Source organism: Hevea brasiliensis, unplaced genomic scaffold (genome assembly GCF_030052815.1).
Source record: "Hevea brasiliensis isolate MT/VB/25A 57/8 unplaced genomic scaffold, ASM3005281v1 Scaf236, whole genome shotgun sequence".
Classification (NCBI taxonomy): Eukaryota; Viridiplantae; Streptophyta; class Magnoliopsida; order Malpighiales; family Euphorbiaceae; genus Hevea; species Hevea brasiliensis.
The window spans coordinates 102,699-123,514 of NW_026614736.1; the positions used below are offsets into that span (position 1 = coordinate 102,699).

General features: G+C 22.3%; 1 protein-coding gene across 1 annotated transcript; it reads right to left on the minus strand.

The window, feature by feature from the left end:
- Positions 1-15,785: 15,785 nt before the first annotated feature.
- On the minus strand, positions 15,786-20,200 carry LOC110661203 (ankyrin repeat-containing protein BDA1). Its single transcript, XM_058141813.1, has 4 exons — positions 19,946-20,200; positions 19,561-19,855; positions 16,946-17,314; positions 15,786-16,654 (listed from the first exon to the last, which is right to left on the minus strand). Exons 2-4 carry the CDS (start codon positions 19,828-19,830, stop codon positions 16,064-16,066), a joined length of 1,230 nt encoding a protein of 409 aa, XP_057997796.1. The 5' UTR covers positions 19,831-19,855; positions 19,946-20,200; the 3' UTR covers positions 15,786-16,063.
- Positions 20,201-20,816: the final 616 nt, after the last annotated feature.

The following is a 20,816-nucleotide window of genomic DNA, read 5'->3' on the forward strand; positions in this document are numbered from 1 at the left end:
AATCACTATAAATGACAAAGAGAGAAAAAAAAATAGAGAAAGTGAAAAACGGTGGACTCAAGTGAAGAAAATTTTATTATGAAGCATCAAAAATAACTTTTATAATCAACCTTACACTTTAGTACGACACTCTCTCACACACCTCACTCCCTCCCACTCTTCCTAGCTACTTCTACTTGATTGATACAACCAAAGGGTTCCACACGCTAGTTATATAATCTCTCTCTCTCTCTCTCTCTCTCTTACACGCATATACACATATTGATTTACTTATAAGGATGAACTTTTCTTGCTTAAAATCAGTTATATAGTGAAATTCATCTATTAAATATATGATTCCCATATATTTATGTCTTAAATTCATGATGGAATGGATCTATATGATAATTTTCTTACTAAGTATCTTTTTATTTTATAATCTACATAAGACTAATTCTTTCAGAGTTTATAATTACCCCTTCCAATAATACATTTTCTAATTATTAAATTTGAATTCTCTCTTTAAAAACCCAATAAGACTTATCACTGCATTCAATGCTTGTAATTTCTTTAATGTTTTATTAAAGTTTAATAAAGTTACTGTTTAATAAAGTTAAACATTAATAAATTGGTGTTGAGTATTGTATTATATTTGACGACTCTAAAGAGGGTCATTATCAACATTTCGAGGACCAACTTGCAAAGGGGAGCACAAACAGTAGAAATCTTTCCTGATATTGTGATTCTTAGGTAGAATGGAAATGTAAGCAAGATAGTAAGCATTAAGGAAAGTTGGATAGTTGGAGTCTATGTCTAGCTTACCCCTTAAGAGAGGAAAAGGAATTAATGCATTTATAGTGAGCAACATATATCATTTAATAAAAGAATTATGGTATCGTTTAGTGCATCATAAATTTAAGATGTAATAACATAAGATTTATGTATTTAATAAGTAAATTTCATCATATATTTTATGTATTGAATTCACGATAAATTAAGTCTAGACAAGAAAAATTTATAAATTATATATCTGTGAAATTTCATTGCTATGGCGAGCATATCCCCATAATCGAATGTGCTCTTTGCCAGTATATTAAATTATAATTAGAGTAGTTTTGAAATAAGTGCATTTTTTTTAAATGGCAATATAAAAATATACGTATGCACTTATTTTCAAAGCTAAAATGATAAATTTTTTACTAATTTATATGAATATTGTAAAAATCCAAATATTTAACTTTTGAATTAATTCAAAAAACTATAAAAATTTTTACCAATGTTAACAAATTAATAATAATTTACTCGATTATTTTTATTATTTATGAAAGTATATTTATTGTTTAATTGATGAAAAATATATAAAAATATATAATAAATGCAAAATACATATTCTGAAGTAAATATATGTATTGAAACTAATAAAGAAAAGAAAAATGAATGAGGAAAAAAAAAAACCAATTCAGCCAAATATATGCATTAGGAGGAGAAAATTAAAAGAAAAAAGCTGAAAAAAATAACATAGCAAATTCTTTGGGTTTGACTACTGTTTAAACAAATAAAACTACTTTCATAATTAATAATAAATAATAGAGTAAATTATTATTAATTTATTAACATAATGTGAAGATTTATATTTTTTCAATTAATTGAAAATTAGATATTTGATTTTTTTTTTTTTTACAAAATTCATTTAAATAAAAATATTTGTCATTTTAGCTTTGAAAATAAGTACATAAATATTTTTTTTTAGTAAAAAGAATATGAAATAAGAGTAAAAACACATTTTATAGAGTCGATAGAAAAATAAAAACTTAAAACTCAATTACACCCTTATATTTATAGGAAAGTTTAATTTAATTCATTTTTAATTTTTTATTTAATTTAGTATAAAAATTTCAATTTTGTCTAAAAATCAAGAAAATCAAGAAATTGAGATTCTTAATTATTGGATTTAAATTAAGAAATTTATTTTAAAAATTAAGAAATTAAATTTCTTGATTTTTTATTTAAATCAATAAATCAAAAAATTTATTTCATAAATTTTAATTTTTAGGTTAAATTGAGTTTAAATTAAAATTTTTTAGGTTAATTTAGACAAAAACTTAAAAAAGAGCTAAATTAAACTTTTTCAATAAATATAAGAGTTAAATTAAACATTTTACTAAAAAACAAAAGCTACACTTATCACAAAATTATTCAAATTATAATTTAATCTAACGGCAGAGAGCATGTTTGGATATGCAAACATACTTTCCATAGTCGAATCATTCTTCTTTTTCCCTTTTACCAACTTTTCAATGTTTGCTTTCATATGAAGATCTTTCATTTTTATTTTTTAATATTATTTTCTTTTTTAATGTCGAATTTTTGTCTAAATCAAATAATGATTAACCGCTCTCACATAATTTTTATTTTTCTATTAAATTTAATTATTATAAATTGTTTAAGTTGAAATTTGAGTAGAAGGCTAAAGTGATGAGAGTATTTTCTTCGTATTATAATAAGTTATCTGAATTTACGAAAAGAAATCAAGCATTTGTCTTTTTAATTAAATTTTAAATAAAATATATATTTTAAAATTTAATAATTATGTCATATATAGTTGAAGTTTAATGTAAATTAAAAAAATTTTTTAGGTGCATTGACTAGGGTATCTCCAGATTAATATATATATATATATAGAGAGAGAGGCAGAGTTTTTTCTTTTTATAGCATGGACAAATTTTTTATTAATGGTGCCATGTGACACTTACCATATAAAAATCGTCATACTTTGTCTTTTTTACTAAAATTTAATTTTATTTTTTATTTAATTTTCTTTTTATGTTTCTTTTAAAGATTTTTATTATTGTTATTGTACCTCTATTTTCATTACTAATAATTAAAAATATTAAATATATTTAATCAACATTTATATAATTATTACATTTTTTATAAATTTTTATATAATATTTCTTAAACTATTAATATTTCATTTTATTATAAAAATTTAAGAATTGTATATTTTAAATTAATAAAAAATATTGAATTTTGGAAAAATGAAATAAAATTTTATTTATATAATTATATATGTATTTATATATATGAGATATATAACAAAATAAAATTGAAAATAAAAATATAATATATGAGTATCGTTCGAGGATATTAATTTATTAATTTATTATTTAATATTTCAATAAAAATTTAGTATAGTTGTTACACTTTAATTTTGTTAAAGTAAAATTTTTAATTCATCTAAATTTTACTAATTTAAAATATATTATATAACACGATATATTAATATTATAAAATTATTTTTTGAGTTTTATTTTTGTAAATATACGATCAAGCTTATATTTAATCTCTATTTTATATTATTAAAATATTTATTAAAATTTTTAAACTTAATGTAATTAATTATTATAATCTTAAAGTAATGAAATAATTTCTAAATATTTTTTAATCACATTAATTTTTTTTAAAATAAATTTTAATTAATTTAACTTTTCTATTGCAATCTCAAATAGAATTTTATTTCTTACTTGCAATACTATATGTGTCTATACACATAATGTCTAGATCTATTATTTCACAATTATGACCATTGGAGTATCTATTTCAACTTTCAATTAAATAATATTTATTAAATAAAGTAAATAATGATTGACAATTCTATTTTAAAGTTGACCAAATATTAATCATATTTGATATTTAATTATAATTTATATATAAATTTTGTATTTACATATTATATTTATTAGTAAATATATATTTATTGTGTCACTTTTTTACACAAAATAATTTTAATCGTTAATTATAGTAATTTTATAAAAGCAATATTTATTGTTAGAGTCCATCCAAATACATAAGTTACATTCTTTATATATTCAATGCAATATAGTCTAAGTTAAGAACTACCTTTCAAATTTTCACTACAATAAGATAGTAGTTCTTTTTTTCTAATTTCTTTTTATTTGATTTGAGTTATGATATTGAATTAATGATATGTCGCATATATTAGTCCAAATAGCCATATTCTTTAGTTAATGTTTTAGTATTTGACGGTCAATTTTAAATATTTCCTTGTAATTCTTTTTTTCAATTAAATAATGATTAATAATAAAATTAAAATTTTGATTAAAATGATTTCTTATTCTTTATCAATAAGTAGTTGATAGCTTATGGCATTTGAGACATACCACCAAATAAAAAAAAGTTAACAACAATAATTTTTCTTCTCATATTTTGTGTCAAATTCTTTATTTGATTTGCTCTATTTATATTGCTTTTATTCAAGATTGATTGGTCTATATTCTGAAAACTTATTTATATTTCTACTAATTCCTAATTACCTATAATGTGAGGAAAAGTTTTTTAAATTTTGAAGGATAGTGGCTTGTACTAGAATTATGTCATCACGCTTCAGACTAAAATTTTGATTATCCATCATTTTTTATCGTTAGTTTTCAACAAAATTATTTTTCAATTTTAGTTAAATAATTATATTTTTATGCAAAAATCAACCCTCAATATTTGTGCAGCAGTAAAACCTTAAAAATTAATGACAATTATGAAAGCATAAAAAATTTAGCCATAAGTAAAGATAATTAAAAAATTAAAGTTGCCGTATCAAAATTATAGAAACTGTCTTTTGAAAAATGTGTGTGTATTTTAAAATTTATTAAATTAATAAAAAGTGATCATATTTCATTATATATGCATATATTGTATATTTATTTTAAAATTTAATTTTTATGAAATGTATGTATTTTATATTATAAATTTATGTAAAGTGATTATTTTATATAAAGTATATCAAATTAAAAAAAGTTACACTTTACAAAAAAATTAAAGATATAACATTTTAAAAAATAATATAATAAAATATTATTTTTAATTAATAATAATGTTATATATTTATTATTATTAAAATTAAATAATCCAATTCATTATTAGTAATTTAATATATTTATAATATTAATTAAAAAAATATTATATATATATATTGAAATAATATTATTTTCTTATTAATCTAATATATTTTTTGTAATCAATAAAAATTAAATATTAAATTACATAAATTATGAAATAAAATATAAAAATTTCATAAAGTCTAAATTGTTTTATGAATAAAGTAATTTTATTATATTTTAAATAAAATAATATATATATATATAATTAAATAAGCATTTTAATTAATTACTTCACAAATTAATTAAAAATTACTATTATAACAAGTAAAAAATTTATTCAAATAAAATATGAAGAAATTTAGATGAAATTAATAATAATAATAATAATAATAATAATAACAATAATAATAATTTATTCTTATTTAAAATGTAATTAAAAATTAAATTATAAAAAAAAAAGGTTATATATGGATATTATGCTAGTTCTCTTAGGAGTTAGAAGTACAAAGGGAGCCCTACTTAGGGCGTCGAATTCACGGATTGAGCACTTGACCAATCTATAAGGTACACATTCGCCGCTACACCACCCACTTAGATAAATTAAAAGTTTTTTTTTTTTTTCCTTTTTCTAACAATTCTTTGTCCTTCACAGTCCTATATATTCTTTCCTTAGAACCTCAGCATTATTATTATCCTTAATTTCCATGACCCTTTCAGTTTTTAATTCAACATAATATTTTACAATTATATGGTACACAATGTATAAGAAAAGTCAATTATAAATATAATAATATAAAGGAAAAACGAAAAAAGAAAATTAGAATTACTACCAACATTTTTTTATAATTCATTATAAAAATAAATTAAATGTTACACATAATTAATTAAATATTACATAAAAATATTGAAATATGCTTTTATTATTATTATATTATATAAGTAAAAATAAAATTAATTTATGCATCGCATGCATTGGTTGACGTCTAGTAATAAAGAATGAAAAGAAAGGCAATTCAAAAAAAGTAATAAACATTTTTTTTTAATAAGTGAAAAGCAAAGCTAACGAGAAAGGCCAAATAGAAAAGCAAGGGAAAATGATGGCACGAAAGATAGAAAAGAGAAAGAAGAAAAGAAAAAAGAAAGGGAGTCATCATGCAACCAAATTATCCGTCGTCCTTGGTTACTTCCACTTTAAGTTCTTCAAAATTAATATTAAGTAATTTTATTAAATTTAAAGTGATAAAATTAATTACCTAACCCATTTTGATCTAATAATTAAAGATATATTACTTATCTAACAAAATTAATATCTTCGCTTTCTTTAAATTTTTGCTTAAAAAATATAATAAAATTAACATAATAAAAAACCAAGTGATATATATATTTCATTCTTATAAAACAATATTTAAAAAAATAATTAATAATCATTTAAAAAATAAAATTATTTATAGTTTAGTTTAATCATATAAAAAAATTAGAGATTAAAAATTTATTAGGCCCATTTTTAAAATTATTAAAAATTTAAATATTAATTTTTAAAATATTTCCATAAGTTAAAGGTGATATATATATTAACATTTTGAAAATAGGAATGGTATAATATAAATATTATTGAAAATAAAAAAAATGATGAAAATCTAAATGTATAAATAATATGTAAGTAAAAATATTTGTCATTTTAGCTTTGAAAATAGGTACATGAATATATTTTTTATTAAAAAGAATATGAAATAAGAGTAAAAACACATTTTATAGAGTCAATAAAAAAAAAAACTACACTTATCGCAAAACTACTTAAATTATAAATTAATTTGGATATGCAAAGATGCTTTCCATAATCGAATCATCCTTCTTTTTATTTTTTAATATTATTTTCTTTTTTAATGTCTAATTTTTGTCTAAATCAAATAATAACTAACCGTTCATATAATTTTTATTTTTCTATTAAATTTATTTATTATAAATTATTTAAGCTGAAATTTGCGTAGAAGGTCAAAGTGAAGAGAGTATTTTCTTCATATTATAATAAGTTATCTGAATTTACGAAAAGAATTCAAGCATTTGTCTTTTTAATTAAATTTTAAATAAAATCTATATTTTAAAATTTGATAATTATGTCATATATTGTTAAAATTTAATGTAAATTAAAAAAATTTTTTAGGTGCAATGACTATGTATCTCCATTTCTATTTTATGATTGACAAGAGACTAATTAATATATATACATTTTTTTTTACTATATGGATAAATTTTTTTTTAGTAGAGCCATGTGACACTTACCATACAAAAATTATCATACTTTATAATTATAATAATTTATACTAAGTATTTAATTCTATTTTTTATTTAATTTTTTATTTTTCCTTTTAAATATTTTTATTATTGTCATTATACCTCAATTTTCATGACTAATAATTGAAAATATTAAATATATTTAATTAACATTTATTTAATTATTACATTTTTTATAAATAAAATTGAAAATAAAAACATAATATATTGGTATCATTTGAAGCTATTAATTTATTAATTTTAATTGCAATACTATATGTACGTATGCACATAATATCTAGATCTATTATTTTACAATTATGATTATTGAAATATCTATGTCAATTTTCAATTAAATAATATTTATTAAATAAAATAAATAACCATTGACAATTCTATTTTAAAGTTGACCAAATATTAATCATATTTGATATTTAATTATAACTTATACATAAATTTTGCATTTACATATTATATTTATTAGTAAAAATATATTATATTGTGACACTTTATAACACAAAATAATTTTAATCGTTAATTATAGTAACTTTATGAGAAAAAAAATCTATTGTTAGAGTCCATCTAAATACACAAGTTATACTCTTTATATAGTCAATGCAATGTAATCAAAGTTAAGAACTATCTTTCAAGTTTTCACTACAATAAGATAGTATTAGACGATCAATTTTAAATATTTTCTTATAATGAGTTAACATTTTTTTAATTAAATAATGATTAATTATAAAATTAAAATTTTGATTAAAATGATTTTTTATTCTTTATCAATAAATATTGATACCTTATGACAATGGGGACATACCACCAAACCAAAAAAGTTAATAACCAAGACTTTTCTTCTTATGTTTTGCTCTCAAAATCTTTATTTAATTTGCTCTATTTATATTGTTTTTATTTTATTCAAGATTGATTGGTTTTGATTCTAAAAACTTATTTATATTTCAATTGATTCTTAATTTCCTATAATGTTAAGAAATTTTTGTTAAATTTTGAAATATAGTGGCTTATACTAGAATTATGTCATTATGCCTCGGACTAATATTTTAATTATTTGTCATTTTTTTTATCATTAGTTTTCAACAGAATTATTTTTTAATTTTAGTTAAATAGTTATATTTTTATGCAGAAATCATCCGTCAAAATTTTTGTGCAGCAATAAAACCTTAAAAATTGATGGCAAATATAATTACATCAAAAATTTAGTCATCAATAAAGATAATTGAAAAATTAAAGTTACAGAATCAAAATTATAGGAATTGTCTTTTGAAAAATGTGTGTATACTTTGAAAATTATTAAATTAATAGAAAATGGTTATACTTCATTATATATGCATATATTGTATATTTATTTAAAATTTTAATTTTTATGAAATGTATGTATTTTATATTATAAATTTATGTAAAGTGATGACTATTTTTATTAAAGAATTATTTTATATAAAATATATCAGATTGATAAAAAAAAAGTTATACTTTACAAAAAATTTAAAGATATAGTATTTTTAAAAATAATATAATAATATATTTTTTTAATTAATAATAATGTTATATATTTATTATTATTAAAATTAAATTATCCAATTCATTATTAATAATTTAATATATTTACGATATTAATTACCAAAAAATATTATATTTATATATTTTTAAAATAACTTTATTTTCTTATTAATTTAATATATTTTCTATAATTCATAAAAAATAAATATTAAATTACATAAATTATAAGATAAAATATAAAAATTTTATAAAATTTAAATTGTTTTTATGAATAAAGTAATTTTATTATATTTTAAATGAAGTAATAATGGAATATATATATATATATATATATATAATTAAATAAGGTATTTTAATTAATTACTCCACAAATTAAAGTGAAAATTTATTAAAATAAAATTAAATAATAAAGAAATTTAGATGAAAATTAATTTATTAATAATAATAATAATAATTAATTCTTATTTAAAATTTAATTAAAAATTAAATTAAAAAATAAAAATTATAAATTACCCAATAGATAGCATGGGTATTATGCTAATTCTCTCTAGATTAACACTTGACCAATCCATGAGATACACATTGGCCACTACACCAACCGCTTAGATAAATTAAAAGTTTTTTTTTTTTTCTTTTTCAAACAATTCTTTGCCCTTCACAATCCTATATATTCTTTACTTAGAACATCAACATTATTATTATCCTTAATTTCCATGAACCTTTCAGTTTTAATTCAATCTAATATTTTACAATTATATTGTACACAATATATAAGAAAAGTCAATTATAAATATAATAATATAAAGGAAAAAAAAAATATAATTGCTGCCAACATTTTTTTATAATTCATTATAAAAATAAATTAAATGTTACACATAATTAATTAAATATTACATAAAAATATTGAAATATGCTTTTATTATTATTATATTATATAAGTAAAAATAAAATTAATTTATGCATCGCATGCATGGGTTGACGTCTAGTGATAAAGAATGAAAAGAAAGGCAATTCAAAAAAAGTGATAAACTTTTTTTTTTTTTAATTTTTTAAAAAAATGAGTGAAACGCAAAGCTAATGATAAAGACCAACTAGAAAAGCAAGGGAAAAGGATATGCGTCCAAATTATGCGGCCAAATTATGCGTCCTCCTTAGTTACTTCCGCTTTAAGTTCTTCAAAATTAACATAAAGTAATTTTATTAAATTTAAAGTAATAAAATTAATTGTCTAATCCGTTTTAATCTAATAATTAAATATATATCACTTTTCTGACAAACATTATAATATCCACTCTCTGAATTTCTACTTAAAAAAAAAAAATTAATTAATATAATATAATAAAATTAACATAATAAAAAAAATCAAGTCATTAGTCATCTTCGATTACTTTCATTCTCAAGTTTTTAAAAATAAAAGGCATTTAACTTAATTTATAAACATCAATTTCTAAATACTTAGTATTTATAGGTTAATTTAAACTTATAAATATTTAAAATTTTAAGTAAAGTATTTATAAGTGAATGATAAGTGGTTGATATGTTTAGTAAAATATAGCTTATAAATATATTTATTATTAAAATGATAAAAAAATATTAAATGAGATTTATGATGATATTTTAAAAATTAAATAAATATAATATAATAAAATATTTAATTAAATTAACTTATAAGTACATAATTTAGAAGTACTAAAATGAAAAGTTGAGTTCTTCAATTTATTTTTTTTTAACTTATAAGTTTAATTTATAAACTTAAAATTTATTATAGATAAATAGATCAACTTATATTTAAAACTTATAAGTTGGTTTAACCAGGTTATAAATTAAGAAAAATACCTTAATATTAATATATATATATATATATATATATATATATATAATTCGGTCTAATTTATACTTTAAACCTAATTAATTCAAAAAATTTTATTTAAATTCAAATAAGTTTAATTTTAATTATAAAATTAAAATAATGATTTTAATTTAAATAATTTATAAATTAACTTTAAATGGATCAATATTTAAAGTTTTATTAATTATATTTTGTTTTGATAGCCACGAAACTTAGACATGCATATATCACACATGATATGGAAAAAAAATAAATTCAAAATTTAGGTGATTCAATAATAAAATCTACATTCATAATTAAATTAAGCAAAATTATAATTCAAACATAATATTTTACAATTATATTATGCACAATATATAAGAAAAGTGAATTATAAATATAATAATATAAAGAAAAAAATGATAATTAAGGCCAACATTTTTTATAATTTATTAAGAAAATAAATTAAACATTACACATAATTAATTAAATAAATATTACATAAAAATATTGAAATATGCTTTTATTAATATTATATTGTATAAGTAAAAATAAAATTAATTTATGCATCGCATGCATGGGTTGACATCTGGTAATAAAGAATGAAAATAAAGGCAATTAATTAAAAAAAGAATGATAAACTCTTTTTTAACAAAAAAAAAAAAGTGAGTGAAAAAAGATAGAAGCAAAGCTAATGAGAAAGACCAAATAGAAGAGCAAGGGTAAAAGGATGGCACGAAAAATAGAAAAGAACAAAAGAAAGGGAGTCATCATGCAACCAAATTACCCATCGTCCATGGTTACTTCCACTTTAAGTTCTTCAAAACTATTAAAACGTAATTTTATTAAATTTAAAATAATAAAATTAATTTTTCAAATCATTTTGATTTAATGATTGAAAATATATCACTTATTTAATAAAAATTAAAATCTCTGCTCTTTAAATTTCTGCTAAAAAAAGTAATAAAATTAATTAATAAATATAATAAAATTAACATAATAAAAAACCAAGTCATTGGTTGTTCCAGTTACTTCCACTGTTTAAACATTTAAAATTTTAAGTATTTATATATTTAATTAAAATATTTATAAATAATTAATAAATAATTGACATATTTAATAAAAAATATTTTATAATAATTTTTATTATTAAAATAATTAAAAATATATTAAATAAGATTTATAATGAAATTTTAAAAATTAAATAAAAATAATATAATAAAATATTTGATCAAATTATCTTATAAATACATGACTTATAAGTATCAAAATAAAAATTTGAGTTCTTAATTGATTTTTTAACTTATAATTTCAATTTATAAGTTCAAAAATTATTATATACAAATAGGCTAACTTGTATTTAGAACTTATAAGCTAATTTGTTAAGAAAAACATGCTAATATAAAGTAATTTTTTTCAATTTAAGGTAATAAAACTAATTAATATAATATAATAAAAAAACATATCATCGGTCATCAATAGTTACTTCTACTCTAAGTTCTTGAAAATTAATATATATAAAGTAATTTTGTTAAATTAAAAGTAATAAAACTAATTAACATAATATATTATAAAAATTAATATAATAAAAAAAGAAATGAAACCAATTAATATAATTTAATTTAACTAAATTTAAAATAATAAAATTAATTAATATGAGGTAATTTGACTAAATTTAAGGCAATAAAACCAATTAATATAACATAATAAAAAAAAAGAAAAATTAAACCAATTAATATAAAAAATTATTTCTTATTTATGAGATTTGTGCCCAAAAAAAATCTCTCTTTTATGGCATACTTAAATTTCCATAAAATCTTTAACCTTTTCTGAGGAAAATTTTCTCTACAAGACTTTAAATTTTGTTACTTTAAATAAAGAATTCCTCGGTGAATATTTGAATTGTAAATTTCATAATAGTTCTATATATAAATCCTTCAACACTAAAATAGGCTTGTGGGAAGTTGCAGGATTGTCTAAAAATTTGTTCTCATCTTTTTATTTTATTATTATTTTAATTTTCTTTGGCTAAAATTTCAGGCGCAGTGCTGCCACGTACTTTTGTTTTTCATTTTAAGCAGGGAAATTCTTCAATTCCCTGCAATTGATATCAAGTTTATGGCGAATGAAGGTTTTGCCGCATAATTGTTTCATTGCAGCTCCTACAGTGGCAAAATAAATATTCCCACTAAAATGTCGTTACAAATTGGTAATTATTACATACGAATTGAGTATTTTTATAAAAATTATTAAATTTTAAATTCTTTCATAAAGCTTATTGAAGTTGAATTCATTTTATAAAAGTTATTGTCACCAAAAAATTAAAAATTTTCATATTAATTTATTGACCTATCAATTATTTTATAATATAATAAAATTAACATAATAAAAATCCAAGTCATTGATAGTCCTCGATTACTTTCACTCTCAAAATTTTTAAAAATAGATGGTAATTGACTTAATTTATGAAAATTAGCTTATAAGCACCTAATATTTATAAGTTAATTTGAATTTATAAATATTTAAAATTTTAAATTGTTACGTGTTTGATTAAAGTATTTATAAGTTATTGATAAACTACTGATGTGTTTAGTAAAATGAAGCTTATAAACATATTTATTATTAAAATGACTAAAAAAAATATTAAATAAAATTTATAATAATATTTTAAAAATTAAATGGGAAAGATATAGTTTAATACTTAGTCAAATTAGTTTATAAGTATATCACTTATAAGCACTAAAATGAAAAGTTAAGTCTCCAATTTATTTATTTTTTTTAATTTATAAATTTAATTTATAAACTCAAAATTTATTATAAACAAATAGATCAGCTTGTTTTTAAAACTTATAAGTTAGTTTGACCAGATTATAAATTAAGAAAAATACCTTAATATAAAGTAATTTTATTAAATTTAAAGTAATAAAAACTAATTAATATAATATAATAAAAAAAAAACCATATCATCGTCGTTCTTAGTTACTTCTACTCTAAGTTCTTGAAAATTAATTTATATATAAAGTAATTTTATTAAATTAAAAATAATAAAACCAATTAACATAATATATAATAAAAATTAATATAATAGAAAAGAAATGAAACCAATTAATATAATTTAATTTAACTAAATTTAAAATAATAAAATTCATTAATATGAGGTAATTTGACTAAATTTAATGTAATAAAACCAATTAATATAACATAATAAAAAAAACAAAACCAATTAATATAATGTAATTTGACTAAATTTAAGTTGATAAAACCAATTAATATAAGGTAATTTTAATAAATTTAAGGTAATAAAATTAAACATAAAAATGTTAAAAAATTTTGGCTGGTCTAGATCAGAACTTGATCAAACCAGCATGTTAGTTTCAAAAATCGAACTTGTAACAGCTTGTAATTGAAATTGAAAATCCTGCAAACCTTGATTAAAATCAAAATTGTAAAGAATCGAACCTAATATTATTTATTGGCACCACAATATATATATATATATATATATATATATATATATATATATATACTTAAGTCTTCACAAAATCTTTAACCTTTTTCGAGGAAAATTTTCTCTACAAGACTTTAAATTTTGTTGCCATAAAAATGGTTTGATTAAATTTTTTTTAGACTATATATTTAGTATTTAAATTTAACATTAAATATTACAATAAATTTATACAAATTAATATAAAGAATTTAACAATTTTTTTCCTTCATCTCATGAAAAAATAAATTTGTAATTTAATAACATAAATTAAGATATATATAATAAAATAAAATTGCAATTATAAATATTATTCTAGGGAAAAAGAATAATGTCATCCTTAAATAGTGAATTCCTTGGTGAATATTTGAATTGTAAGTTTCACAATAGTTATATAAAGCCTTCCACACTAAAATATGGTTATGGGAAGTTGCAGGATTGTCTAAAAATTTGTAATCTTTTTATTTTATTATTATTTTAATTTTGTTGAGCTAAAATTTCAGGCACAGTGCTGCCACGTACTTTTGTTTTTCATTTTAAGCAGGGAAATTCTTGAATCCTCACAATTGATATCAAGTTTACGGCGAGTGAAGGTTTTGCCGCATAATTGTTTCGTTACGGCTCCGACAGTGGCAAAACAAATATTCCCACTAAAATGTCACTATAATTACGTAATTATATGTAATTACTTAATTTTATTAATATTTTTATAAAAATTATTAAATTTTAATTTAATTTAATAAAAATTGTTATAATAAAAAATTAATATTTTCATATTAATTTATTAACATATCAATTATTTTATAAATAAAATTATATAATTAATGTTTTACTATAAAAAAAAATAAAAAAGAGTAAGAGATTTGATGATAATAAAATAATTAAATATATTTTTTATTTTTTATTTTTTAAAAAAGATAACGAAATAAAATATATTTATTTATAAAATAATGAATAAATCAGCAAGTTAATAAAAAATTTTTAGTATTTTATTACAATAATTTTTATAAAATATAAAATAAAATTTATGAAATAATATTTTATATATGACAAAATACATGTCTTTATTTTTAAAATCTCACGGTTGTGTTTCTAATATTTAATTATGTTAACAAATTATTAGCTTACCATTTTATTTATTTGATGTTAAGTCACTTTGTAAATATCAAATTGCCGCCATTTCTCTCATTGTTACAAACGATAGCTTTTTTTGTTGTTCAAAAGGATAGCCTAAAAAACAGTTGCATCTTCTTGGCTAGATGTTACTGGCTAAAAGGATAGTTCTCGAATCCACTTCAATCCGTTTTGAATTCAATCATTTTTATTTGTGCGGGATGAGGATAGAGAGACATTCTTCCAACTCTAAATCTTTATAATTCACTCTCGCATAATAATATATTATTTTTTATTAAAAAAATAACATATATTTTATATATTTATATATATTTAATATTATAATTTTTTAAAAAATATAAATATATTGTTAAAATTACGTTAAAAGTTTATATTTCTAATTATATTTTTTTAATAAATAAATTTATATTAAAAAAAAAAAAACTTGTCTTGCCCCGCTCTCCATAGCGAAGTCCTCGTCCTGGCTGTAAACTGCATGTGCTTTAAAGATTAAGTAAAAATAAAAGAAAAAGCCACTTAAATTCTAAAAAAAAAAAAAAGAAAAATACATAAACTAAAAAGAAATAATAGATATAATTCAAAATAACTTGTAATTCTAAATATAATTCTCCAATATACATAGCAATGCATACAATGCATGAACTAATTTCTTTATGCAAACATCCACAGAGAAAGCTAATCAATTAACTATTATTGAAAGAAGAAACGTCAACACGGGAGGCGATATCTATATATCTATTGCCACCATTCTCTCCTGACATGAATTTTCTGACGATGTCTTCTGGGTTTTATTTTAGGCTCCTTGGGCAATAGTATGTACGAAATACAAAAGATTACCAACGATATAAGCACATATGCAGCAAAGACATAAAGTAAGACATGGAAAAAGAAGTACCCTTTAGCCTTCTTATCCGGAGTTATGACTGACATTGAAAACCAGTAGGAACCAATCAACTAATAAACAGAAAAAGCAGTAAAAAGTGAGATTCCGCTGTAGTCTTGCGAAAGATTTCTAACTGTTCGCAGAGCTGTTAGGCCTAACAAGCCAGAGTTTAAAAAATAAAATATTAAAAAGTCGTTCTGAGACATCACTGATGTGCCCGCCAAGTGTAGAGAAGTTGCTTCAGAAGTGGAAGAGTTACTAACACGAATAGGCGAATTAATATCTACAGTAGCATTACCCTGCCAAAGACCACCAGGAGGACTCAGTGGTGTCTGGTACATGGCTGTTAAAATCAGTGTCTCAACTACAAGCTCTGTATTGCGCCTCTCACTCGATTTCCATTTGCTCTTCCGAAGAAATCTCGATTCCAAAAGCATTAACTTCGACATGTTATCTAGCTGATTGACTGAATGTGTAGGAGATATCACACTTCTATATAATAATAATAATGGAAACAAAAATCTTGTACCGGCATCTTGCATATTCGAAATTTGTTTTTCCGTTAATCCAACTCGGTATCTCAGGATTTGCCCAGCTGTCTGACCAGCAAGATCTTGTATATCAGTTCTAGCATAGGGACATCGCAGCAACATTTCTAATACCTTCATAGACAATGCTATAATTGGTCAAAGATATGCGATAACATATTTAATTAACGGGTTGGATATTTGCACTTTACATAATGTTATTCGCACTCCAATTTATTAGGCTAACAGCCTAATGTAGGGAAATATTTGCCCACTATGTATAATGGACAACCATATTCATCTTCCAATGTGAAAGAAAGAAAAAGGAATAATTAATTAATTCACTTTAACTATATATATATGTGTGTGTGTATATAGAACTCAAACCCATACAAGCAGTAAATTTTGGTTGAAAGATAGGCACACCTGGAGTTGTCCATTCCATCCAGTCTTCAAAGCAGCAATGTGCAGAACGGTTCTACCTTCCTTGTTTTTCCAGTTGAGGAGCTCTCTTTCCCAAAAATCGGCATCTTCGAATGAGGACTTCTTTAGCCATTCCATCAACAATTCGAAAGCATCCCTTTGGTGGTTCTTTACCGCAATGTGTAAAGCAGTATCGCCGTGAAAGGTAACATCTTTGATAGATTCGGGGCAACCTTTAAAACATTCTTTCAAAATAGACAAGTTCCCTTTTTCAGCTGCATAATGCAAAGGAGTGAAACCCCCTTTTCCTTTGACACGGACAAGGTTTCCATCAACATCGATGAGCCAAATCACCATTAGCATGTCCTTATTCTGCAAAGCAAGGTGCATGGGGCTGTAGACCCTTATTTTGTGATGAGTATGTACATTGAGGCCGTGGGAAACCCGATGATGAAAAAATATATGACTGTAAGATGTAATTGGAGGCATGGAGCTGAATAATTAATTCTGTGGCATGATCTTGAAAAAATAAAAATAATAATAAAGTTTTGGGGAAATTAATTCAATTAAATTTAAATAAAATTTTATTTTGTTTAAATTTAATATGGGTAGTTCTTAAATGAATATAACTAAGTTTAATTGGGCTCCATGAGTCTAAGAAATCCTAGTTAGGAATTTTAAATGGGACCCATTTAATTATTTTCTAAAAATTAAAATAACAAAATATCTCTCTCCTCCTTGGCCCCACTCTTTTCCTCACTCTCTATTGGTGCCTTCCATTTTTTCCTGTCTTCCTATTGGTTGAAACACCTCACGCATATCTCAGTTTTATTCGAATTCTGCAATCGTAGTTGTTTAAGTCATCTAAACTTTATCACCCTAAGACTCCAAATCCTACCACACCTTTTCCTCACTCCCTATTGGTGCCTTCCATTTTTTCCTGTCTTCCTATTGGTTGAAACACCTCACCCATATCCCAGTCTTATTCGAATTCTACAATTATAGTTGTTTAAGTCATCTAAAACTTTATCACTCTAAGACTCCAAACCCTATCACACATCTCTCCCAAAACCCTATAAATACCCTACTAGAGAAGGGAGGAGAGGATGATGGGAGGAAATAGGAAGAGAAAATTCAGAGCTATAAGAAATTTAGAAATTTAGAAATTTAGAGATATTTTTCTTTTCTTCAAGAAGATTTTCATACAAGATTTCTAGAAGGTCAGTTTTTATTGTTTTCTTTTCAAGATCTATGCCACACAATATTTTAATTCTATGCTCTTTGTTTTCAATTTATTTTATATGTTCATATAGATCATGTAATCATGTTTAATTTGAGGGGATACACAACTCTGCACATGTTTAGTTTCTGTCTCTCGTACTTTTATTATTTTTCTTTGTTTTCTTTATTTTTTATTACAAACAAAAATTGGTAAGTAGCCCTAAGGTAAGTACCAAAGGGGCATTTGCGCGGAGCTTATATGAAGCTAAACGGGAGTAAGCCAGGGATATCATTGCCATACTAGAAGAGAAAACCCTTTTATAAGGGTAGCTTGCCCCAATGGCAACTGCATTTACTAACAAGTAAGTAACTCTAAACTTATCGAATAACCATTGGCATGAAATTGTAGTAATAATAGAACTTTTATTTGGTAAATTAAAATTAACTTTGTTTTTAATTTAACTGACTTTTGCATGTAATTAATTTAAATAAATACTTTGTAAATTAAAATTAATCTTGTTTATAAATTAAACTAACATTGGCATGTAAATAAATTTAATTTAATACTTGGTAATTGTAAAATAAATTTGCATGTTAGAAATCTTTATTAGGTTGTGATTGTTTGGGCTTTATGTGATATTAGAATAAATTACACATGTACATAATTAACTTAGTTTAATTATCCTTAGGGTAACTTGGTGAAAATTAATTAATTATGTTAAATAGAAACGTAGGGTTATTTGAAATTGAATTTGTTTGTAAATTAAATTCTCAATAATAAATTAATTTTAGTCATCTGGTAAATATCACTTAAATAATTAGCAACCCCATAGATAGGAATTACCTGTGCATGAAAATTGTGTGTAAACAACAATCCTTTTGTGAATTACTTGCGTGTGTAGGATTAGAATTGCATTTTTAGGATAAAGTTTAATAAAGGAATAATAAACAAGACTTATAGAAACATTAGTAGAGGACTGGCATTCAAATTAAACGAGGTTAGACCGGCGTAAGGGTGCTGACACCTTCCCTTACGCATCACTATCCCAACCTAGACATTGGGCTATGGTAATGACGGTTGTGGAAACTCGCAGGAGTAAGTTGCCATCCATGACCCTCGGATGAAACACTGAATATGTCCCGGTTATTACCCGGGTGGCGACTCCTGTCTATCTATGCCTTTGTGGCATAAATCCTTAGTACCGTGGTAGTGTTATGGGAAGACGGTACTTACCAGTGGTTTGATTCTAATAAGATTGTATGAAGTGCATGTCTAGGAAATGCTGTCTAAGGAGGTGGTACTTAAGTGAGGCCATTGTGACTCCACCATCTTTCCTGGGCATTACCTGGTGCATTTTATATAATTTTAATGGATGATATTTCGCCTCACGCCCCACCCCTACAGGGCTAAACCCATCTGGGTTTAGCTTCCTGATAAACGATGCCTTCAAGTTCACTATCTCCATGGCAAAATGAATATGTCCTGCAGATGCAGCCATTTGCAATGGAGTGTCAACAAAAGGCACCTCATCGACACGTTCCAAAACACTAGCATCATCACGGATTAGAGCATACAAGGCATCAATATCTCCTGCTTGAGCGGCCTGCTTCAACCTCTCACCAATATCTCGTACTTTAGCCGCCGCCTCAGTCAACTCCTGGTCCATACTTATGACCCAATCGAGCAAGCAGCTGAAGGGGAAGGAAAAGAATCACTATTAATTAATGACAAAAAGAAAATTAAAAAAAAAAAGAACTAGAGAAAGTGAAAGCAGCAAAAACCTTTGAATTTTTATAATCAAGATTACACTCACACTTTAGGACAATATTATATTATTTATCTAAAAACACTACTCTCACTCTTAAACACATACACTTGATTATTTCTCACCACACACTTATTACACCTATCTTGCTCTCACTGTTGCTAGCTGCTTGATTGAAAGGGGCTCGGGAGGGGTATTTATAGGTAACAAAGAAAAATAATAGCCACACACTAGTTATTTAATAGATATTTCTCACAAAAGAAAAAAATAATAGCCACATACTAGCATGTCTAATTCAGCTTAATTTCTTCTTTAAATCTAATTAATTCAAAATTTTTTGTTTAAATTTAAATAAGTCGAATTTTTAATTATAAAATTTATTAATTTTTTTCTGTCATCTCTTTTATTACAAGAATTTTATTAAAAATTACGTATCGTGTGAGGAAATTTCAAGGAAGCTACGCATTGACACATACTATTAATTATATTTTGTTATGACAATCACAAGTCCTACATGCAGCACAAATAATATAGCCCAAAGAAAAAAAAAAATATATAATTTATGTGGTCCAATTAGATGCTATGTTTGGGTGGAGCAATTTCAAATCAGTGACTTAAGTTGGTAGATGAAAGTTAACTTACTCATTCATTAATTAATTATTGAATGAGATTGATGTGACATTTGAAATTAGTGATTTAAGTTGGTAGATGAAAGTTAACTTATTCATTCATTAACCAAGACCTGATAGAACTAAGAAGGCATATGTCAGGTTGACTCCAGACTATGATGCCTTGGATGTGGCAAGCGAGATTGGGTAAATTTTTATTTAAATCGAAAAATTAGATTGAGTTAATTTAGTTCAATCAATTTAATTTTAAAATTTTAA